The following is a 24,896-nucleotide window of genomic DNA, read 5'->3' as shown; positions in this document are numbered from 1 at the left end:
AGCCCAAGAGGAAAGTACTTAAACAAGAAGAAGTGCAAGAAATGTCTCAAAACAAAATTAATCAGCACAAAAGGGAGAAATCGGAAACCACAGGATTTCTGAACAAAGACTTGCCCTAGGGTTGTACAGCAGTGCTGTACAATTGAGGGAAAGGAAGAAAGAAAAGTTATCTCAAGTTCCATATTACTGCAAAATAAATGCTTTACAGGATGCTGCTTGCAGAGATTTCTGAGATTTTCCTGCAGCAGCTATGACCATGGTTTCCAAGATCAAACAGCCAAAGGCATACTCAACAGGACTCTAAATTATGACTGACAAAGATAAGAAGAGAAGATAACTAAAAAATGCTAACGGCATATCTATTGACAAAAACAGCTTACACAAATAAAATATTTTTGGGAACTCACCTGAAGCCTGATGGCATGTTCATGTTTCCTCTTCATGTCATTTATGTGCCACGCTACTCTCTGCATTGTATCTATGGCATCGAGCACGACATCATAGCCCTCAGTGTCCTTGTCAAGGTGGTTTTCTATTTCCTAAGATAAAGGAAAAAAAAAAAAAAAAAAAGTCCCATTATTTTAAAATGAATTTTCCAGCCTGATATAATACTGACCATGCTTTTATCTATACTATTTCGTCTTTCTGTTGCAGTCTCCCAAATACAATGTTTCTGCCCTTGCTATTGCATGTTGTTATCTAATTGATTAACACGATATGACTAGCAGTGTAAAGCCTTTAGTAGCAGCAGTTTAGCAGCAACTGTACTTCCAGCAGCTGCTGCAAACACAGAGGCACAGAAAGGCAACACAGCATACTTACGGGAAGAGACCTTTTCAGACAGTGCTTACTGGCTTTCTTAAAACACAGGATGTATCTACACACTTACAAAATACTGATGGAATTACACTAGGCATTGCTTTACGCTTGGAGAGAAGAAAAGCGCCAGACATTTTAAATAAGGATCAGTATCTTTACACTTCACTAGAACATGACTCTGTAACATGAAACATATGTGGAAACATTAACAATAAAGCAAGAATTTCCGAAACTTGCTTAATTCAATTCACTGAATATGGAAAGAGTTCCCAATTCCTCAATCATTCCTCTCCACAAAAATCTTACCAATCAGGGGTGTTTATATGTATTTATTCCTTCTTTCAATCACCCCCAGCATTGTAACGTGGAAAAATACTGTTGTTCAATGGAACAATAAATTTTGGTACAAAACTGTTTACTCCTGACAAGAATCTTCCATACAACTTAAGAATTATAGATAATTTAAAAAGAAATGTAATTATTTGAATGCACAGACTGATTCAATGTGTCTAAAACAATTACCATACATTCCTCACTCAAAACATATGCATGTATTATGAAGTGACGAAGACAGAAAGTCTCCATATGTAAATATCAAACACTCCCAAAAGAGTGTCTAAAGAAACCCAGAACTGTTCTAACCATCAGGTCTTGTATCAGAGGCAGGAACATCAAAGGGTAGCAGCCCTAGCTGGGATATATATTTTAATGGGTGCTTACGTGCAAAAGTAGGTGGTACTTGAGGATTCGCTGGACAGGTTTCAAGAGATAGGAGCCCAGGGGCAAAGAATGCTGCAGTGCTTCTTGCCGTTCTCTGAAGAACTTGGCCAATGTCTTGTTCCTCATGCATTCTGTCAACACGGCTACTGACCTGAAAACACAAGACACACCATCTCCATAAGTTGTAGGTAAAGTCAAGAATTGTTTCTTTCCTTCCTTGCAAAGGGGGACAGCAGGTTCCTAATCCAATCACTGTTTTTTTCTTGTTATCTTGTGCACTGGGCTGTTTTCCTTCTGATCTGCAGCCATTCTCTTTACACTGTGAATTACACATCTAGAGCACTACAGAATAAGACCATTGTAGTCTGATGAAGATAATAGCAAAGAATTAGAAGATCAAAGTAAAACTTCAGATAAGCATCTGTCATTTTTTTTTTTTTTCAAGTTTAAAACAACAAAAAAAATGTTTTCCCTCCCTCCAGTTTGTAAGGGGGACAATATATATGTATATATGTATGTATGATTTTTTAGATTTTAACTTGCATTACGTGAACAGGCCAAGGGACAAATGAAGAAAGGGAACCCAGAATTCCTACCTTGGGTAGTTGGTGCAGTACTGTGTATATATGTGGAAATCTTCACTCTGCATGGAGAGGAAAGGTTTATATTCAGATTTTGTCAAACTAGTAGCTAACACACATGCAAGACAAAGACAATGACATCAAGGCAACACATTCTCAGGTTCCTGATCAATTAATTCCTCACTCTCACTGTGATAATCTTAAAGTTAACATAGATTGACTTATGGAATTTCAATTTTTCTTTTTGGAGAATTTTCCTTATCTTTTATAGAAAAAAAAAATACACAGAGAAAAAGTAAGTGGATTGCAACAGAGCCTCCAAGGTCCTTTATGACGACCTACAAACCTTTTAAAAAATATACGCACACCCCCTTCAAACAACTGACCTGCATGCACCTAGTTTTCTGTGTACTGATGCACACACCTGAGAATTAAGTTTTGTGGAATATGTTCACTAACACTTTCAAACAGCTATGAATACTTTCACATTTGAGCACAATCTAAGTATGAAAATCAGACGCCACAAACTTTTTTTTGGGGGGGGGGGGGCGGGGGGGGGAGCAAATTGTGACTCTGTGCAAGCAGAAAGTGATTACCAAAACAAGTTTTAATTAGATTTAGGTGGGATTCCACGCTTGCATGTCACTGTGAAATTGCTAACTTAATGCTGAAAAGCCTCTCAGAGGAAGAGCCTGAGTTTCCTTTCTTCCTTCCTTGGCAGAAGATCCTTTCTTAATCATCATAATTTAATTCCATGCAAGAACAAGTCTCCAGAAATGTCCCCATATGCTTTAAGTTCAAATCTGCCTATCAACTTATATCCCAAATAACACTCAATTTCTGCAGCTTGTCGGAATTGTAAAGACTAGGAAAGCACAGCAGAACTGCAAATTGCCCCTAAAATCAATGACTTCTTTTCTGAGTCCTAGTCCAATATAAAGCAGTCATCTAGTGGTAAACAAGACAAGCTTTGACGTGAAGCATCGTCAAAATGGACTCTGACCTGCTGTGCCCCACGAGGGGCACCTGCTCAGCGGTGGTAGCTCGTGAATGGTGAGACCAAAGAGCCAGAGCCCAGTGCTCTTCAGAGCAACAGCACATGGGGAGAGGGCTGATGTGGGCTGAGCCTTTTGTTTCTTATTGTTGGGTTGATTTTTTTTTTTTTGGCTATTCATCAGAAAAAGCCCACTGAGGCAGTGCCCTTCCCCCTTTCCAACAGTGCTGTTCCCTTCCCCCTTTCCCTTGTACATCAGACCGTGCCATTCATTTTTCCAACGAGCAGCGATTCAAAAGGACCACATAAAAAGAAAGCTGCTACTCAAACTCTGTGTAATTAATTTCAGTCACTGCAATTAATTTCAGTATTTCTTACAGGATTTCCATATTAACTGTTTTGAAAAAATAAGTCTAGCAAACTTGTAATAACTGTTTCCCTCTTGGACCACAATCTCCATTTACTCCTAGCATGCTGCAAACTGCTGTTACATCAAGCTGCTCTTAGCTTAGACAGCAACCAACTGCATTTAGTCTTGATACAATACAGTTCAGTGATTTAGCTGGGTCTTTCACGCCTGGACTAATTCTGCTGTCACAGCCGGTTTTTCTGGCGGTTTACATACGCCCAGTGTCCACACCCAAAGACAACGAGCTTCTGCCACAAACTATTAGCGTTCCCGCTTGGAACTTGCAGCGACAGCTACAAACCGTCCCAGCACAAAACTAAGCATTAACAAACCTCAGCGTGCTGCACACATCACACTGTCATTTTCTTCAGCAATCATTCCTAAGCCAGCTAGCGCTCATAGCAAGTCAGGGTGCTTATGAGAGAGCATCGTGATGAAATCTGGGGTCACGGAGAAAGGTGATTTATTTTAGATCTGCATATATTAATACGAGGTTTTCTTTTAGGGGCTTTCTGGTATAAACTGTAATACATTCCCATGGCTACAATCGCGGAATGATGCAATTTATAGAATGACTTCACAAGCAAAGTGCAGACCATTTTTTGACAATTATTTATATGTGTACACCACTCAAATACAGTCACTTGACTGTTCTGCTTTTCAAACAAAAAGGAGAAGAATATGTGTTGTGAAATTTCAACAAATGAAAGCATTATCTGTAAAACAAACACAACCAAACTTTTCACGGTTTCGGAATGGATTAAGTGCACATTCCCCACAAAATCAATAGCAAGTCCAGAATCCCCAGAAGCCTTTTCACACTCTTCCTCTTTTTTTCATTTTGTTTTCTACATGAGGTCAAAACTATTTGCAATGGAATTTTTGGCTTTAAAAGAACTTTAGTCTAGCTATTAACTGGAACAAGCTTGTATACCAAATAAATAAATAATTAGTTCCTCATGCCCTCAACACCTCTAAAAACTTTAAAATAGTTTCACAATCATCCCTGCTTTCTGATTGGAGTTTATTCCAAATCTCATACTGCGTTTCTATGTGCACTTACGTCATTTCACCACGTCTCATTTCATCACACAAACCCATTAGATAGCATTTACTTTTACTGAGCCACGTGCCAGTGGAAGATCAGTTATATATATTTTGTCTCCAGAATGAGATTGTTGATGCTCACTCAGACTTAAGAAGCTGGTGTGAATCAACAACATACACCTTTTCTTAGGCATCAGCAGGAGTCATGTGAACACATAGAATGTTCACACGCCAACAGAGTCACAGATTTTCATTTCATGATATGTAAAGAAACCTGATCTCTTAGAAATGCTGAACAGGTAGAATCCAAACAAGTATTTTCTGTAAACTTTTGCTGATTTGTTCTCAAATACATCTCAGTTACAGAATATAGAAGTTAATATGTTCCTTCTCCACCCCAATCATAGAAGGTTGTGACTTGATAATAAATCCATCCCACTGATCTAAAACATATCCCGTAATTCCCCCACATACAACCACATGACTGATTTTCCTCAGGCTGAGGAAGGAAGCCTGAGGAAGGAGTCAGGATGCCTGTGCTCCCATGGACTGCCCGGTTACCTCGCACCTCTGTATCTTGAGAGAAGGGACTACGTGCCCAGCTGATCCTACCTACTTTACAGCAGACTTCCCAGAGGGAGCGCTGTATTACCAGGGGCATATCAGGGCAGACACCGTGCAGTCTAAAGCCAATGTTGTGAACTATGTTCAGAAGCAAAAGAAAAGCCAGGGCTAAAATGGATTTAATGTATTTCTATCAATACTTCCACACCACAAGTTAAATACTAGCTATGCTCGTCGGTATTTCTTCAGACGTTCATGCTTACTTAGCTTCAAAGTCATTACATGCACTTTAACTGTCTTCAAACCAGATTAAAAGTGGTCTCTGCAGGGAGACTGGAATCACTCCAGAGATCATTTTATAAAGGCCCAAAGCTGTTATGGCAGAGGAAAAAAAAAAAAAAAATCTGAGACCAAAGCCAAGAGTTCATCTGCACTGACTACAAGTCACCCTGAAGAGCAAAGCCAAGCACAATAAGATCCCAGCTATACTTAGTTTGTCCCCTGCTGCTGAATCAATTCACTGTGCGTCTCCTACGCATGGAGTGAACAGCCAAGCACACGGCTACAACCCTGATCTCTCAACTCTTGGTGCACTGTGCTTTTTTATAGCCATAAAAGGCACTTTAAAAGAAAATAGAGACTGAAAACATGAGCTGAGTGAGAGCGTAAGCTTAAGCCAATTGCCTGGATCTCCTCTTCATTAATGAGATGGGAGATGAGAGTAATTCTCCCTTTCCCCTTGGTTAAGCTGTTGGCTTGTCTTTCAGAAAACATATGTTCTAAATTTCTGGGGCGCTGAGTGAGAAGAGCAATGTGCCAGAATTAAGCTTTTGTTTTACAACTACTCACTTAAATGTAAACGTGTGGAATACTGAAGTCTATCTTCTAATTAACACTGGCATCATTACTATGAAAATTAAAGACTGAGTTGGCAAGAAAACATATATAAAAAAAACTTACACGTGAATAATTAAGATATAGCAAAGCTTGCACTGGAACGTTTTATCAGCCTCTGGTTACAGTTAGCAGCAAAACATCTCCACGACATTTAAAATAGTTCTCCTGCATGAAGAGGCAGGCCCAGGGCTGGTACAAATGACACTGTTACACCACAACCCTCGGTGACAGGTTATTTCAGAGCAGCAGCCCCCACACACTGTTTAAATAAAAACTCATTCACTCCCTTTTGCTTCTTGGGCCAAACAGTTAAAACCAGCAAATCATAATCAAACAGCAGATTAAGAAAAGGTGTGCTTTTCTGCATTTGTATCTATATTTCCATATGGGTTATTAATGGATTTTAAAAACATCTGGAAGAAGAGGGGCTTAGTATAATGTTGTAAGTTGTTGTTAAATATTTCTACTGTCTGATAACTTTGTATGGTTATTTTATGTTACTGGATGGTTTACAGTAAAGACATCTTGATGAAGTTTGTTAACAAGTAAAAGCTACCACTTTAGCTATTTACTTTAGGCACTCAACAGAATAAATGATAAAGACTCAAATCCACAATTATGAGTCTTTGTTCAAAGTATGCTAATGTGATTTGATAACCCTTACTGTATTTCTCTCAGAAGTAAAAGTTGCAAGGCTGTTTACTACTCAAACATGAATGCTACACACAGGAAACAATGACATGTGAATGTGTAAGGGAAATATGAAAAGCTATGTAACAAATTTTATTTAAAAAAAAAAAAAAGTAACACATTCAAGTTCAAAGAAACAGTCCATTGTAAACAGTCCAAAACTAGACCTTACAAAAATAAGCTTACTAGATTTTTTTCAGGAATAGAAAACATTTCAATTTCAATAAGCTCCAGTTACTTTAACCATAACTATTCTACTATTCAGGCAAACCAACTTTTTGCCATTTCACATGAATCCTGAAGAAATAAATGGCTATTACTTCATTCAGTTACTGAGTTTCATGAAATGCAAAAAGCAAACACAGTACCTACAGTGAAAACTTGATTATGCGTTTAAATTCCTAACAACTAGGATATTCACAAGTGAATCACTAGGGTGAAAAAAAAAATGGCACTAGAGACAGAGCTAGAATAACCAAAGCACAGCTCCACTGAAAACACTAAAGAAGCTCCACTGGAGCTACATCCATTAGCTAAAGCCATGAGCTATGACTTTGGTATGATATTATCCCCATGCGTAAGTCACAGTGAAGATCTAGCACACTCAAAGTAATCAAACAATAAGTGGCTAAAGTCCCATAGGACTTTAAGGGCTGTATACTGCCAAAAAAGGATGTTTTGTTTCCACTACTCAATGCTGGGAAGATACGAGCAACCAAGAATGGACAACTGGAGTCTGTTAAGACAGTCACCAGTTACTGTAATGACATATTCACAGCCAAAAACAGAACTGTGGGGTATTTTGGTATTGTTTGATTTTGCTTTTAAGTGTTTGCACTCGTCTGGATGAAGTTAAAAAATGTTCACTAGGATTGCGGTCTCCAGCAATTTCTGAGCCATCAGGCAGTTGCCTGCCAATAATACAAATGCTAAAAGCATTTGACAAGGGAACAAAAAAGCACAAGCAAGCAATGATACACAGATGGATTTTGGAACTAATGGCTAGAAAGTCTATCAGAAAACTCCTTTCAGCTGGCCAATATCACTGAGGGTGCAACTTTTTCCTGGACTAGTTATTATCTCTTGCACCACCTCTGTTTCATGTCTCAGCCAGTCCCAAATACAAGCATGCGAAATGGCAGAAAGATGTATGAACTCCAAATTCTGACATCTGTAAATATCCAGAAGGCCTCGCAACTGGGCTTCAGCACAAGAACAACATACATGACACACAAGGTGTGACAATGGTGTCCACATTTTCTCTGTGGTAGAACCCACAGGAATAACTGTGGGTCCTCAGCTCTTGAATGACGCCCAAAATCAGCAGATCATAGGATAATTTAGATTGGGTGGGAACTCTGAAATTCATCTGGTCCTTCCTCCTGCTCAGAGCAGGACCATTTAGATCACATTGCTTGTCTTCTAGAGTTCTAAATATCTTTGAGGATGGAGATCCTACAACCTGTCTGCAGTCCATTTGATGTTTGGCCACCCTCTTATGGCTAAAAAATAAACCTGTAAAATCATTAAATCTAATTGGAATTTCCCTTGTTGTAACTTGTGTCCACTGCCCCTTATCCTATCATTGTGCTCCTTCAAAAAGCAGTTGGACTTTGTCTTCTCTATGTTCTCTTATTAGGTAGACAGCAATAGACATTTCCACTCAGCTTTTTTCTTGCTCAAGCTAAAAAAATCTTGCCTTAGTACATCACATTTTTCAGTCTCCTGACCTGCTGGCTCACTCCAGTATGTCAATGTCCTTCTTGTACCAGAAGTCCAAAATTCATCACAGTATTCCTTATGTAGTCTTACAAGTGCTGCATAGAAGGGAAGAGAAGCAGATTCTCTAAATCTGCTGACTACATTTTGCTAATATATCCCAAGATGCTGTTGGCCTTCACTGCAATGGCATACCGCAGATATGCTTGTTGTGCTCCATGACCCCAGATCGTTTTCTGCTGAGCTGTTCACTAGTCAGACAGAACCTGCCCGCAGGTGGGGCTGTTCCATTTCAGGCATAAGACTTCACATTTGCCCTTACCACATTCTCCTTCAATTCAACATAGGCCATTTAAAGTGATAACAACATGCCACAAGCCCAGCTGCAATGTGGCAAAAATACATCCAACACTAAGATCTCCCAGTGCTTACAAAAGATCAGCTGCTAGATAAAAAACAGCCTGCTCCACCTCAAGTACTGTGTTCAGTTTTGGGCCCCTCAGTATAAGAAGAACATGAAGGCCCTGGAGAGTGTCCAGAGAAGGGCTACAGAGCTGGTGAAGGGCCTGGAACACAAGTCCGCTGAGGAGCAGCTGAGGGAACTGGGGTTGTTTAGTCTGGAGAAGAGGAGGCTCAGGGGAGACTGCATTGCTCTCCACAACCACCTGAAAGGAAGGCGTGGGCAGCTGGGGGTCAGCCTCTTCTCACAGATAACTAGCAATAGAAGTAGAGGGAATGGCCTCAAGTTGCACCAGGTGAGGTTTAGGTTGGAAATTAGGAGACATTTCTTCTCAGAAAGAGTGGTCAGGCATTGGAATGGGTTGCTCAGGGACATGGTGCCATCACTGTCCCTGGGGGTGTTCAAGGAAAGGCTGGACCTGAGGCTTAGGGACATGGTTTAGTGGGCGACATTGGTGGTAGGGGGATGGTTGGACCAGATGATCTTGGAGGTTTTTTCCAACCTTAATGATGCTATGATTCTATGAACTCGATTCAAGCAAGTAATCCGGTGAAATAGCAGCACTAAGATGTTATTATTGCTTCCTTTTCCAATAAAATTCCTTGTTTCACAAGAGCACCGAACAAAACAGAGTGGTTCAGTTAATCTTAAATCCTTACATTAGGCCTATTATATTGTTTTTATGAATGCTTGGTGCTGACAATACTGAGCTCAGGACAAAGCCTAAAATATGACACAGGTTTCCTCACAAAGGGGAATGGAGAGGCAGGTGCCGAACTATTCTCTTTAGTGACCAGGGATAGGACCCGAGGGAATGGCGTCAAGCTGTGACAGGGGAGGTTTAGACTAGACATTAGGAAGAGGTTCTTCACTGAGAGGGTGGCCACGCACTGGAACAGGCTCCCCAGGGATGCAGTCACGGCACCAAGCCTCTCAGAATTCAAGAAGCGTTTGGACTGTGCACTTAGTCACATGGTCTGAATTTTTGGGTAGACCTGTGTGGAGCCAGGAGTTGGACTCAATGACCCTTGTGGGTCCCTTCCAGCTCAGGATATTCTATGATTTCCTTGAACACCCCCAGGGACGGTGACTCGACCGCTTCCCCAGGCAACCCATTGCAATGCCTGACCACTCTTTCTGAGAAGAAACGTCTTCTAATTGTTTTAATTGTTGAAGACTAGTGCTCATTGTTCAATTCCTTGTTTTAATTGTTCAAGAGTAGGGGCATGACATTTCCCTTTTTCCACTCACCAGGGACATTGCTCGACTGCCAGGACTTTTCAACTATGATGGAGAGAGGCTTGGCAACTCCATCAGCCAGTTCCCTCAGGACCCTGGGATTCATGTCATCAGGTCCCATAGACTTGTACCTGTTTAGATTCATCAGGTGATCTCCAACCTGCCCTTCACTTACAGTGGGTGGAACTTTGATCCCCCAGCCTCCACCTATGGGTTCAGGGAAATGAAAGGCTTGGGAAGCCCGTCTACCAGTGCAGATGGAGGCAAAAAAAGTTGTTGAGTACCTCAGCCTTCTCCATGTCTGTCGTTACCAATTACTCAGATATAGAAACTCACTCCTAATACAAGAAATTAGCTACCTATAATTGCTTATGCACTACTATTTTCACCCCTCAGTCTATTTTCACAAATGTTAAAGGCTCACGGTCGCCCTCGGGGACTCCTCCTATCACCTCAGTGCAGCAGTCTGAAGGAGGCTGGGTCCTCTCTTGTGTTCTTCCTCAAGGCTCTGTGCAGAAGAGGTGCCACCTTGAACAAGGGCTGGGGGATGGGAAAGAAGCACTCACACAACCCCTGAGAATCGGCAACAGAGTTATTTATTGCCGGGACATCTTGCAATTAAGCCTGCGGGATGTCCCTGGTGTTTGGTGGCTCCAAGCTAATGCTTGGGATGGAGCCTGCGCAACGAGTAGGGAGCTCGCTGGGCACTCCTGAGACGCTGTTGGTGTCCTCGGATGGCAGAGAGCGAAGGCGTGCCAGGGTAGTCACAGGTCTGATCTGGCCGAGGTGGATCCACTTCCATCGGTTCCTCCACATTTTCTGGTGGATCCACCTCCATGGGCTCCACGGTGTTGGGCAGAAGGACAAGCCAGTCCTTGCCTGGGACTGCCCACATGGGATGCCTTCCCTCAAGAATGTTTTCAGGCCAGGGTGCCGAACCAGGGGGTTGCCCAGTTCCACCCCTAGGCCCCATGCTGATTTCCATCTGTGGGTCTGATGCTGCCATTTGCCTTATGGTCATGGCTGGGTCCCATGCTGCGTGCCGGACTATGGGCATGCCTCTGCTCCACCTGGCTGTCTGCCTGATGCTCCTGCCATCGCCCCATGTCACCGTTGCACCAACGGGAAGGCCCAGGCCCCCTGTCACTGTATGGCCGAGGGGGTGGCCTGTTCCCTGCATAGTTGCGGTGCCAGTGGTACCGCCTGTAAGTGTCTGTGGGCTGTGCACCAGAGGTCCCTCGAGCACTGGTGTCTCTTGTGCTGCAGGCGCGATCCCTCTGCCCATGACGCTTCTCACTCTCATTAAGTGCCTTCCTTCTCAGTGCTTCCTTGGACCGCATTGCTGTCTTCTCACACTGAGAAGGCCTGCCGCTCGCCTTGCTGCTTTGGCTCCTGCCATGCAAGTTGGCTGTCAGAGTGCCTAGAAGCTCAGTGAGTGGCGGGCCAGCTGCAGGGGTCCTGTTTTATAGGGCCCAGAGCAAAGGCGGGGCAGTGGTGGCCACTGTGACCTCAGCAAGCCTCTGTGATGGAGTGGCCCACGTGTGGCCAAAGGTGGCTGTGTTGGGAGTGGCCTGGACGATGCCCTCACGTGGAAGGAGGAGGAGGAGGGTTGGGGGGGCTGAGGGCTCCTTTTCTGGGGCTGGCTCCCCCCAGCCTATTTGGCTTGCCAGAGAGAAAGACTGCCCCTCAGCCACAGGGGCCTCCCATCCCGTGCCCTGGGTTTATTGTTAACACTGGTTTTTAGGTAATTTCATTCTATTCTTTACAGAAAAGAACAAAAGCAAGATGCATCTTCAGTCCTAATTCCCATGTGCTCTTTGTGCTCTGAGTGGAGAATTTCTTCCTCGCATCACATCTAATCTAAATCTCCTCTCCGTTTGTTCAAAGCCATTACTCCTTGTTCCCTTGCTACACTCCCTGATAGAGTCCCTCTCCACCTTTCTTTTAGGCCACTTTTATGGGTTAGGTTAAGTGGCAGAACTGCAGGACCTTGCAAATTTCAGCCTTATCTACCTTGTTCCACGTGTTCCACATGACCTTTTCCAGCTCAGGCTCTAGGCCCTGATCACTGTAGCATAGAATCATAGAAACATTAAGGTTGGGAAAGACCTCTAGGATCATCAGGTCCAACCACCCCCCTACCACCGATGTCACTCACTAAACCATGTCCCTAAGCACCAGGTCCAACCTTTCCTTGAACACCCCCAGGGATGGTGACTCTACCACCTCCCTGGGCAACCCATTCCAATGCCTGACTGCTCTTTTTGAGAAGAAATGTCTCCTACTTGTTTTAATTGTTGAAGAGCAATGCTCTTCAACAAGAGAGTGACACTGAGTTGAGGACTTTTCAGCTTCTCACACTGCCCTGCTAGCAAGGAGGCTGGGGGTGCAGGAGGAACTGGGAGGGGACAGAAGCAGAACAGGTGACCAAAGGGATATTCCATACCATGTGATGTGGTGTGTCACGGTTTCAGCTAGGATAGAGTTAAATATCAGAAAAATAAAAACTGAGTAATTATGATAAAACAGAACAGTGATGGATAGCACACAGATGATGGAGGCAGGGATAAAAAGTGATGGTAAAACAAATAGTGAGAAGCATAATTGGAAAAATGGTAACGCAATAAAATATTGGAATTGTTACCCATTACCAACTGGAACAGTTACCACTGTAGCAGGCTCCAGTGTAGCCTTGTCATGATCATCCTGGCAACTTTTATTCAGGAAAGTGCTTTACTTTTTAAATTCAGTATTGCTTTAGTTCACCGACTCAGCTCTAGAGCAGCACATGCTATTGCTGACCAGGAACCAGGAACTGCTTGGAACCACAACATGATCTCTCACTTTTTACACCCATTCAGCTCTGGGTGTAAAATAACCTCACAGGTGCCATGAGAAGAGCCAGGTCAGGGACCCATTCACTTCCTTGCCGATGTATAGTCAAACTGAGACAAGCAGCCCTTCAGCTTGCTCTTTCACTTTTCATCTCTTTCTGTTCTGCCAACCATGAGACAGCGACGCTACTGAGGTTTTTCCAAACCTTTGGTTTTGACATGGAAGTGAAATGCCTACATCAAATGAACTTCACCTATAGTTACCATGAGGATTTGTTACAGGTTGTTTTGTTGTTGTTTTTGTTTGTTTGTTTGTTTGATGGGCTGGTCTTCTCAAAGACTCTGTGTCATATAGACTCTAAATGTGTCATACAAACATTTGTGCTACCAAACCCTCAGTTCTAGCCTCAGTGACGGGATTTTTGCAAGAGCAGAATCATAGAATCACAGAAACATTAAGGTTGGAAAAAACCTTCAAGATCATCTGGTCGAACCATCACCCTACTGCAAATGTCACCCCCTAAATCATGTCCCTGTGCACCAGGTCCAACTTTTCCTTGGCTACTAAGATGGTGAAGGGCCTAGAGGGGAAGATGTATGAGGAGTGGCTGAGGTCATATGGCCTGTTCAGCCTGGAAAAGAGAAGGCTGAGGGGAGACCTCATTGTGGCCTACATCTTCCTCATGAGGGGGAGTGGAGAGGCAGGCATCCAACTATTCTCTTTAGTGACCAGGGATAAGACCCGAGGGAATGGCATCAAGCTGTGACGGGAGGTTTAAGCTAGACATTAGGAAGAAGTTCTTCACTGAGAGGGTGGCCACGCACTGGAACAGGCTCCCCAGGGACATAGTCACAGCACCAAGCCTGTCAGAATTCAAGAAGCATTTGGACTGTGCACTTAGTCACATGGTCTGAATTTTTGGGTAGACCTGCGTGGAGCCAGGAGCTGGACTCCATGATCCCTGTTGGTCCCTTCCAACTTGGGATATTCTATGATTCTATGATTCTAAAGCATAACTGGAGTACCAGTTGATCACCTACATAAAAAAAGGAGGGGGCGTGAACTGTATTACTCCACAAAAAGGTTCTAAAAACAAATGCTAGATAAATAATTCTACCAGCTCAGATACACTTCTTGAAAAAAGTATAACACCTTTTTCTTAAATTTTTAAACACATAACAGAGACATACCACTATTGTCTACCAAGAGAAATTCCTTTGTTTTCCATTGATTTGCTAACTTTTCTTGGTTGAAATAAAAATTAGGTATCAGAAAATAATAAATTAATTTTACTTTCTCATATCATTCTGCAACAGGTGTTGTGCTGCAGGTTCTTGCAGTAGCCTCTTACCTTGGAAACAAAACAGTCTGCTATAGCCACAGGATCATTTTCACAGTTTTCCAAATCTTGCAGAAGTTCACTAAAACAAAGAACAGAAAAATCAAAGGCAATTATTGCACATCTTGGAATAGACACACATGTATACCCTAGAGCCAGACATTGTTCCATTGTTGATGGCAGTGATATCCAAAGCACTTACGATGCAAGGAGTCCTAAAAAGGGTACAAGAAACTCTCTGGTTCCCCTCCATAACCCTTCCATTCTCCAATGAACTGGCCCATGTAAACAGACTTCTTTGTTTCTTTTCAAATTATAAAAACACCGACTTATAAACCAGGGTCTATCCTGGACTGAGTCAAACATACAGTTCTGTTTCCTAACACATAAAACACAATGGTATCTTAGCTCTGTTCAGTACTACAGCCATTGCTTCTCTCCCAAGCAGATCAGACAGTCAGATTCAGATGTCCACAGTTGCACAGTATCTCCACATGTACCAAACACATTTTTCTCTTATGCACAGTCAAGCTGTTACCTGCACATGCACAGAAATTCCAGTTCTGATGCCACAATATGTGACCAAAATACACAACTGTATATCTGCCTTCCAATATGTTGAGCCACATTAATTGATTTTACATGCTGACTTCACAGTAACTGCAGCACTGGAATACTCGCTCCTGTCAAAAAACTATCAGTCAAGCAACCACAAAATTTTATGGTCTCTTCCTCCTAGGTATGAAGCCATGTAGAGAAGTTTTCTCTTTGGAGACAGATGAGCATGCTAGGAAAATCGTATTCCCACATACTTAAACATGCAAGTCACCACAATGACCATGGACTGCTGATCTATGCAAAGATGAGTGCCTTCCTTCAGACTGAATGCTCTTCTATGATATGCATAGTGGTGTAGTCAGAGGGTTGTTTAGCTTGTACATCAACTAACACAGTGAAGCCAAACAAAATTTAAAACACACTGAAGCACATGCCCTGTCCTATGAAGATTTTCTATGTTCCAGTAGCTTGACATGACTGAGGTGGATGAGGAGCTAGGCTGAAAAACACAGATGAGAAGCAGGAATGTATTACATATACAAGAAGAACAGGAATAAGTTCACACAGGAAGATTTGTCTACCTTTAGTGGGTCTCTTCACTGAAGGAAAGTGGTGAGCCAGGAAAAAGTTTTCTGGAAGGGAATATATAAATTCTACATGCATAAAAATAAAACCTAACTGAGAGGATTTTATATTTTTGACATGCCAAGCAGGAAATGAATTCATTATAACAGGAGCAAAGCAATAATGGAGCATGTTCAATATCATATGAAATTCAGTTCTTGAAAGCCAATTCAGTGAAAGAAAGAGTTCAAGCAGCAGAAGAAAACCTCAAAGGTCTCTCCTTGATCCTAATATTCTTTAGTCTTACTGCAAGATATACTCAGAAAACCGACAGGAAAAAAAAAAAAAAATCTTCCAAATGGTTCTCTGGGAGACCTTTTTTTTCCTTCTCATCAGATGTTTTTTCATTTAGTGCTACTTTTCTCCCAGTTCACAGCTGGTTCCCTGAATGAGTTTTGCATAAGAGTTGCTAAGCTTGTATCTAGGGAACTACCCTTTTCCCCTCTAAGCAGACACAATTTCCCTGTGTAAGTAAGAATGGGAGTAAAACAGAAAAATTTCCTGACTTGTTCTTTGCTTCTGTAATTACTGGGGGAAGGAAGGGGAGAAATCAGTAATCAGCCACAGTGAAAAAAGACAGACAAAGAACTTAGGTTAGGCGGTCACTAAGCCACTCTGTATAGCAATAATTTAACCTCCACACCTCAGATTTTCCCTTCATCAGGAGGGAATCAGAAATAAGAATAAAAATATGACCCTTGCTTGATAGCCCACATTGGTGAAGATCCTTTAAATCAGCAAAAGAAAGAAGCTGTAGCAATGCTGAGCATAACCATTAATTATAACGACTGACTGTTTTCCACAAATGAGTTTTGGAAATAACATCAAATACACTGAACGAGCTCAGAGCATTCCTGTTTTCCAGCAAGTAGAGGTTCTCCTGATGGCTTAGAATACATTTGATTGCCATTTTGTTCCTACTGGTCTCCTTTAATACCATATTATTTTTCCTGCAGGATACAGTAATACTGCATTTAAAGTTTTCATATATTCATGCAATGAGTCCAGGTTTATGTAGTAAATATGCTGGTGGCTTGTGTCTTCAGCACAAGCACATAATGTAAGGGATGTGCTTTGAATGACTTTGTTAGCAGTACTGCACTCTCTTCTGTCTCATCTAGCTGATAAGAATGGGATTGGTAAAAGCAGCCTTCCACTGTGTAACAATAACTAATCTGTTATGCCCAGGAATCCCGAAAAACTTAAAGAAATCCCTATAGCAACCCATTAACATGTGAAAGAGCAAGTTTATAATTGTGCATTTAAATACCTGACAACAAAAATAGTGGAGAGAAAGCAGTTCCCTTCACCTGGGTATCCAGACGTTTTACACTTTCCACAGTCAGTAATGGAGTTCTTAGCATCCATGGTTACTTATGCCAACGGCCCAGGCAGGAAGGGTGCACAAGGGAGCACTGGGAGAGAACGTGATGCTCTTGCAGCTGAATTGCTAACAAGACTCAGGCTGAAATGCACCACGAATGCCAGTGCTCTTTAAGACCACAAACTAAGTTAGGCATCTTGAGTTGTTCTGGGCTGGAAAAATGTGATCATCATCAATAGCTAATGGTAAGTCCTTTGGCATGAGAGAGGTAAACGTAGAAAGACCAACAATTTTTTATGAAATAAACCCGTTACCTTTACAAGTGAAATGAACATAAGTCTTATTACACGGCCTTTTAGGATGTTCTGACATTTTGGAGCATGAATTATTTTCAAGATGAAACACTTAACTTCCCCTCTCAGTGAGTAAAGACTTTTAGGTCAGTATGAAGCTGCTGACTACAGGAGGTCAAGAGGAATAAGCTAAATCCATATACAGGTCTGTAAATAACTAATGCTTGCACACAAACAAGTTATGCACTTTTTCATTTTATTCATTGTATATCATCACCATGGTATTTTAAAAAAAGACCCAGGATTTTTTCATCTCCTTCTTGATCTGAATTGGTGAAAAAGAAAGATGATAATGACAGGCACCTCAGATGGGCCAGCTTTGGTGGAACAGAAGGAATGGAAAGAGGCAGAAAGGGAACAGCATTATTAGTCCTGCTGAAAATTTCACCCATGCTGAAAAACAATTGTAGTGTGCAGGCTAACCATAAATGCTAAAGTAATAGTATTTAAAAAAATAATCATTTTCTTAATGCCTAACAACATTAAAAAATAGCAAGGGATAGAAAAGGGACATAGCAAGCACAATCTGGTCCTTGTTGTTGTAGAATTTCATTATATAAAAACCTAGAGAATTAATCTGAAGAGTTCAGATTTTTACTGAAAAGAAAAAAAAACAAAAAACAAACAAAAAAAAAAACATAAATTATACTTGATATAATCACACTGCTACAAAAATTTTGTGACAAAAACTAATTTCTCTGCACTCAGAAAAAACTCGTTTTCCTTTAAAGGTGAGCTCTTAAAGGTTTTATGAAGGCTCTTCATGACAAGAAGCCAACCATTGCCACCATGAAGCTCAGAGAAGAGGAACTGCTGAAGATGGCAGCTGTAGAGAAGAGCCCTGCGCAGTATCTGCGTGCTTCAGTAGTCACTGATGGACAAAGAGCGTGCACAATTTCTGTCAGCAGCAGAGGTTTCAGCTTGGCCTCTCTTCAGACTGGCTGAGTGCTGGTAGAAGTATGAACCTATGTATGTTTCACCACAGAATTCCCATTTCAGAATGAAGTCACACTACTGAGAATTTATCCCAAATTGTTGCTGGAAAGAATCTCAACAGGAGAGGCCAGAGAAGTAAGGCAGAAAATGCTGATTTAGAGGATGCTTCCCCCTTTTGAATATATCAGTAAATAGTGAAGGAGCTTCTTCCAACAGATGGAGCAGGACTGGTGGAATATGGTTGATAATTCTACTTTAAGAAACAGCTTTCCAAAAAGAGATCACAAAGGACTAGCAGTTAGCATCCTGACCATCATTTCTGCTATTCAATACAACACGTAAAAGTCATTTCAGAAAATGGAATTTCTCACATCTATACAGGCCACAGAAGCCCAAGATTAAAAAGTTTCATCACTGGTTAATCATCACATTTAGAGCTGAGAAAAACATGGTCATTCTGAAGCTATGAAATCATGCTCACAAAAAGCATCTGAAACTACTAACACAGAACTGCCAAGTGGAACTTTTTCAAAGGTAAAAATAAATGAAGAGGCTATAGAGTATGTTCAGGACCCCAGAAGCTGCATGCCAAGTTTCACACAGGAGGGAACTTTATCCTTGAAAGCTATATTAGGATCTACAGTGTGTGTTGACTCTTAAAAAATCTCACAATTTCCATGTAGAATTTTGAATCATGAGGTCTGAAATACATTAGCAATTTACTAGAGGCTTTGGACAACTTTCCACTGAGTTTTAACCATTCTAACATATCTATCCCTAAAAGCTCCCGAAGGTTTTTTTTTTTAAAAATCTTTTTTTTTTTTTCTTTTAACCACTGGAAATCTTTTTTTTTTTTTTCCTCCCTCAAATCAATTATTCTGTATCATGATTAAAAAGGTACCTTTATTCAGTAATATTTGAAATTATGCTGATATACGTGTGTCCCAACTATGTAGCCTGCTATTTCTCTAGCTTTGAAGGCCCAAAAAATACAATGGCCACGTCTGTTTTTTCCCATTAGGAAGTTCACAGTCATTGTCTCATGGCTCTAAAACACATGTTCAGGCTACCGCTATGTATTTTCCATCATGTTTGATATTCAATCAAGTCAGAAGTTGTAGCTGAAGCAGGACTTAGCAGCTTTCCTGAATGTATTTCCCATACTCTGCTGTAGATGCAAGTTTCAGGAAAGGATTTTAGGTTTCAACTTTGTCCAACATTTCTAAATAGATCTACCTCCACTCTCCCCTTTGATTCTGAACAGCGATCCCCAGCAGCAGAAGCACTTTAAAATAGTTTCCCATGATGACAGAAAGACACTGAAGAAGCTCTTTGACAAGGGTCCTCCACTTCAGAATCCTCTTTTGATTTAAGGATATTATTTGCTGTTCTTCAAAGATCACAACAGTTTGGGAGGTCTTTTGTCAACTACAGTAAAGCTAAGAGAGCTTTTACAGGAATAATGGTACATAGAAGATGTGGGAACTTTATGCCATTAGGTTTGTTGCATTGATCGCATGTTCAGGTTTTCCTTAAATACTGAATAAGTTAATTATTTTTTATAGTAACACAGGATTCAGTCAAAAGTAGCAATAGCATGCTCCTAAAACTGCAGATACTGCAGATCTCACACAAGCTGGCACCAGCTATAGAAGCAAGAGAAATTTTACTTGAAGTTCCCATTATATGCTAGAATCCCATTTGCAGAGTTTCAGAGAAGGCTGATGCCTAACAGAAGTATTCAATACATAGCAAGGTACTTGAACACAGCTTTGATAAATTATTTCAGGGAGTATCTAGCAGTTTAAAATGTTACAAAAGCCAGATACATGTCAGTACACCAAAGGACCTAATATAATAGGAACAAAATATTGCCTGTTTAGTGAGACAATTCATGGTGGTCTTGCATTAGGTTCAGCTGGAGCGTGGAGCAGGTTAGGTTTATATTTATGGAAATGCCCAGCATGAAAACAGAAGTAGTAAATGAAGACCACACTTGATTCATTAAACCAGAAGCTACATAATCTTATCTCAGCAAACCAACCCGGCTAAGAATCAAAGAAATACCATTTCTCAATTTATATATCTTGGCTGTATTACAGTGATAAAAGACTATTTGCTTGGTTTGCTCCCTCCCCATCAACACAGGCTGCTTCATTTAGTTAAACGTTAATTTACCTGTTGAAATGGTAGATATCCCGTATGTTTCCAAACAAGGCTGATCGCTCTTCTGTCCCCAGGGACAACTTGGATTGGTCGGTGATACAATCAAGGTAATCCTACGAGAGAAATGAGAAGGATGCCTTTAGACATTTCCTCCTTTTCTACATCAGTAAATGGAGCTACCTTTTATTGTTCAAGATGAGTTCCTTCATATCAGTTTCACATTATTATTACAGTAAACCCTTCAGTAGCCTCTCTGTGAACAGTCATTCTATTATGAAAGGTAACAGTACTTATCTGTTCACTGAAACCAAGAAAATAACAGAAGACTGAATGCTAAGTTATAGTCCTTAGACCGGACAGCCAACATTTCTCTTGCTACTGATATACAAATGTATTCAGATTTCATTTACAGTGACAGCTTAATTGATCATTTAACTGGCTCAGAGACAAAAAAAATGTACAAAAAAATGAAGAATGTCATTTAATAGTCTTAGTAACAGAAAACATATATAATCAAGAACAGAAAACATAGAAACAACAAGGGCTCAGAAAAGCAAAAACTACCAAAAAAAAAAATCTATTAAAACTGTGTATTTAAAAAAAAAAAAAAAAAAACAAAAAAAAAACAATGCAGAGTTTGTAGAGGACAGAAGATCTCACTGTATATACACACATACAATTTAACCATACATACAGTTACATCGCAAATTACGGTGGTATATGTTCTAGCAAAGACTGTCACATGTACAAGAGTGTCTCATCCAGTGACTTCAACTGAATAGGAACAAGAGAACTAGAAAAAAGATAGGTCAGCATTGTTCTAGCAGAGCAACTTTCCTGTATCTCCCCCTCATTTTGATAAGAGCTCAGCTCCCAGAGCATCACCTTTCATTCTGTTGCTGCATCAGTGTTAAAATTTCCTCAGCTAAGGGCAAACAAATCCACTGGGCTTTTTAACTAACTTCAACTCATAAACCAAGAAACCCAATGTGCTGCCACATTCAAGAAGAAATTCTGCTAGAGGACAGAAAACAATAAAGGAAAAGTGAAAACAGCTGAAACAATGTGAAATAAAAATAAATAAAATCCCTTAGCCCGGGGTTAGACAACGTGGTGTGGCAACCCACCAAAAGCAACACAGCATTCCACTGCTCGGCAAGGAAGGAACCCTGCGAAACGTCAACTAGACCATGAAAACTTCTAAGATGTAACTGCATGCCAGAGTTGTAAAGAAAAAAATATTACACGACACATACACTGGACAAGATTTATTCTCCAAAAATCCAAAGAAGACAAAGGGTTTGGATCAGCCGTTGATCTGACCTTTAGATTTTAGATGTTCTTGATAGGATGGTTATGAATTACAGCACTCAATTCTCTATCCCCATGTTCCTTGCAACTGAGATGGTGTAAGCAGAGTCATAGGTCCTAATATTAACACTCAATAATCCACATTTGGAATTTGGTTACCACATTAAATCTACCCCTCATCACCACCAAAAAAAAAAGAGTAATTTTTTTGCCAACAGGAAGAAAACAAGCATATTCAAATGCAACTTCAGTGTCTTTAAGAACAGCAACAAGCGGCAGTGGGCAAGCAAGCAGGCATGTCCCAGAAAGCCTTCTCATCTCTTCTGTGATGGACGTCTGTACCGTACCTTCTTGCAGTCTCTTAGACCCAGCCTGTCCATGAAATGCATTTGTGCAGTAAGCCATTGGGATGGCATCACTGGGACTGCCTGAATTTGTCATTAGCTGTTTATTTATACTCAGAAGCTGTAGATGAGTAAAAGGTTTAGGAATTCTTGTGAGGCAGACAGGATTGCAACATGTAGTACACTAGCTCAGAGGCAGGAGCAGATGATAGGTTCAGGGCTACTCCAGTGACAACAATAAATTACTTTTTCTGTCCACTAATACAAATCTATATTTAGCAGTGAAGAACAAAAGCTCCAGCGGAGCTGTGATCTTCTGAAAACATTTGAGCATTGCAGGAGCACTGCAGCATCCTTAGCTGGTGTGGTGTGTTGCAGAGGAATGGAAATCTCACAATAGGTAACCACATGTACAGTCGTCAGATGCATACAACCTGTTAATTGAATAAAGAGGAGTTTCTTTCAAACTCGTTCATATCAGAATGGGTTTCTTCAAAAAACAAACAAACAAACAAACAACACACAGAATAAAACAGTCTTTTTTTTTTTTCTAGTATTGTAGACAGTTTTATAAGCATGACCTGTTTTCTGCTCCTTTTGTCCTCCCATCCCAATTTTTCTCCACATATGTATATTTTTCTCAGTCTTTTACCAACTTTTAGCAATAAATAAGGAACCGGGCCCTTTCTAAGGCTCCTGCCAAGAAAAAGCCTGCAGGTGCTTTGGCAGTTTTCCAGCATTCCAGCAGCATGTGCCAGGATCAGGTTATCCCACGCACGCACAGCTTGTGCTCTCTGCTGCAAAAAGTTCTCCAAGACTGCACCTCTGGCCTCCGTGTCCTCCGAGCATCAGATCAGAAGCAAACTGGAAACAAATGGCTGTGTTTTTGCTTACTTAGGGTCAAGGGAGACAGTTCTTCATTAAAAGTGCTCGGGTGCGAGGATGGCCACGCAGGCCTGTCCTCACACAGCGGTCTGACAAAGTCCGGGCATGCCGCAGCAGCAGCACGTGGCTTGCAGTGACACAGCAAGTGGGACCCTTCTGGTTATATTGCTTTATAGAGTATGTGTGCTCTCATAAAGTTTCATGAACTCATCCGGGAAACTGATGCAGTATCGGCGTATAGCCCTCTGCAAGGACAACAGCAGGAGCAGATCAAAGCTACCCCGCCACAGGGTTTTTCCTAATTATTTCTTAGCAAGTGGTACTTTACCCCCATGGTAGTCACCGCAGCCTCCTGCAGCATATCAACAGCTGTTATCATCTGAAGCCATAATGAAAGGTTTGGAGCTAGGAGATAACAGGGCGGGCTGCAGCCATAATGACACGGTGCAGAAATCAATGAAATTTATCAGAACAGAGCACTGGGCTTATTCACTTTATTTGTTTCTTGTCAGCATCTACGGACCCTCTGTCAGCACCGAATGATTTGTTTGTAACCTTTGCCTTGGCTGGTGTTTTATTGCCTCTCTGCAGTTAGAGCAAAACATTTAGCTTACTTTATAAGAGAAACAAAAATAAATGCCGGTCTCCTTAGATTGATTTATGGAGCAAGGCTTGTTCTAATGGTATTGCACAATTTTTCCACCCTATTGCCTGAATCTCGCCACAGACTAGAAGAGGCTTGCTGGATGGCTCTGCCTCCCTCGCTGGGTTTGACATTCTCCCCATTTGTCTTTCATCACACCGAATCTATCGGGAAGAATGTCTGTTAGGAGCTTCGCATCTGATGACTGCCTCCTCCTCTGTAATCACCTGAGACAGATCTCCAGAGGAACAAAATGATGACAATGCTAACCTCTGAGGATAAAACAGTAATTGTACAAATTGGAAATGAAAGAAAACTGTCAAGAAAATAACAAAATGAGCAAAAAGTTCTTTACAGATTGATTGAAACTATTTTTTTCCATGACCAAAGGTCAGAAACTAAATGCAAATTAATGTGGGACGTTTTCATCTAGACACCTGCATTATTTTCCTTTGAACAAAGGCCCCCACTTAGCTTTAAAAACATAATAAAAGCTAAACAATAATAAATAATAAGCCAGACATTAATGTGGTAATGTTAAAATTACATGTTAAAATTAGAAATGTTAACATAGTAATGTTAATGCGGGTAAAAGCGACATTACCTTGTAAAAGATTTTTTTCCTGCCCTGCAAGAAACGTATAAAGCTAGGTAAGTTCTTAGTGCTTCTTCTGTAAAGCAGGAATCTGCACATATTAAAATCATTAAAGATAAGCACTAATGTTGAAAGAGTAGTCCTGTTGTATGTGCATACCTTTACCAAAAGTCAGGCACACGAAATGCTGAAAATCTGAATAAATATCAATATGGGGAAAAAAATAAAAATAAAGAATTCTACCCACAAGGCAAGCTTTGTATTCCAGTGTCTAAACACAGGCTGAAGGAGAAAGCAAGGCTGCTGTGCATCTTTGGACTTCAACAACATACACTTGGCTCAAAAGTTGAGGACTTTCATCAAGAAAACTCAGTCTCTGACCAAAAACCACCTAAAACCAGGTACTCATCAAAACTCCAGTGATGTCTCGTGCTACAGCAGAAGAAGGAACATACAATATTAGATCAAGCTGGACTTGCATCCAGGTTGTGCAATACCATCACTCAGACCCCAGTTTCCTGATATTCCCTACATCTGTACTGCCCAAAAGACAGCCCCTTCTCCTGGATGCTATACCAACCCCCTTAGCATGTATTCAGCCTGACTGCCCTCTACCCAACGAGAGTGCAAATGGCACAGATCAGTTGGTTGTGCACAAGAGGAGCCACTGACATGCTTCAGCAGCCCAGGCTGCCTGCGTAATGTTCCCACACTACTTTGAGGGGAAGGCTGCAGGCCAGAAAGAAAACACGCTGCAAACTGGATCCCAGTAGTAGCCTGCTAGCTAGAGCCATGATGACCAAACCACAGCTCATCCCTGTAGCCAAAGAGAAGGTTGAGCAGC

The 24,896-nt window shown here is 41.2% G+C and overlaps 1 protein-coding gene across 3 annotated transcripts in view; it reads right to left on the bottom strand.

Annotated features, from left to right (window-relative positions):
* The window catches only part of PLEKHG1 (pleckstrin homology and RhoGEF domain containing G1), a 140,348-nt gene that overhangs the window by 17,256 nt on the left and 98,196 nt on the right, over positions 1-24,896 (bottom strand). For all 3 annotated transcript variants that reach the window (XM_035321427.1, XM_035321428.1, XM_035321429.1), the window contains 5 exons: positions 20,287-20,387; positions 14,326-14,395; positions 2,136-2,182; positions 1,540-1,690; positions 408-539 (listed from right to left, as the gene is read on the bottom strand). In XM_035321427.1, coding sequence (XP_035177318.1) covers positions 408-539; positions 1,540-1,690; positions 2,136-2,182; positions 14,326-14,395; positions 20,287-20,387 — 501 coding nt within the window. The remainder of the gene's footprint in view (positions 1-407; positions 540-1,539; positions 1,691-2,135; positions 2,183-14,325; positions 14,396-20,286; positions 20,388-24,896) is intronic.

This window comes from Oxyura jamaicensis, chromosome 3, assembly GCF_011077185.1.
Source record: "Oxyura jamaicensis isolate SHBP4307 breed ruddy duck chromosome 3, BPBGC_Ojam_1.0, whole genome shotgun sequence".
Lineage (NCBI taxonomy): Eukaryota > Metazoa > Chordata > Aves > Anseriformes > Anatidae > Oxyura > Oxyura jamaicensis.
This window is presented reverse-complemented; position numbering and strand designations above follow the sequence as displayed.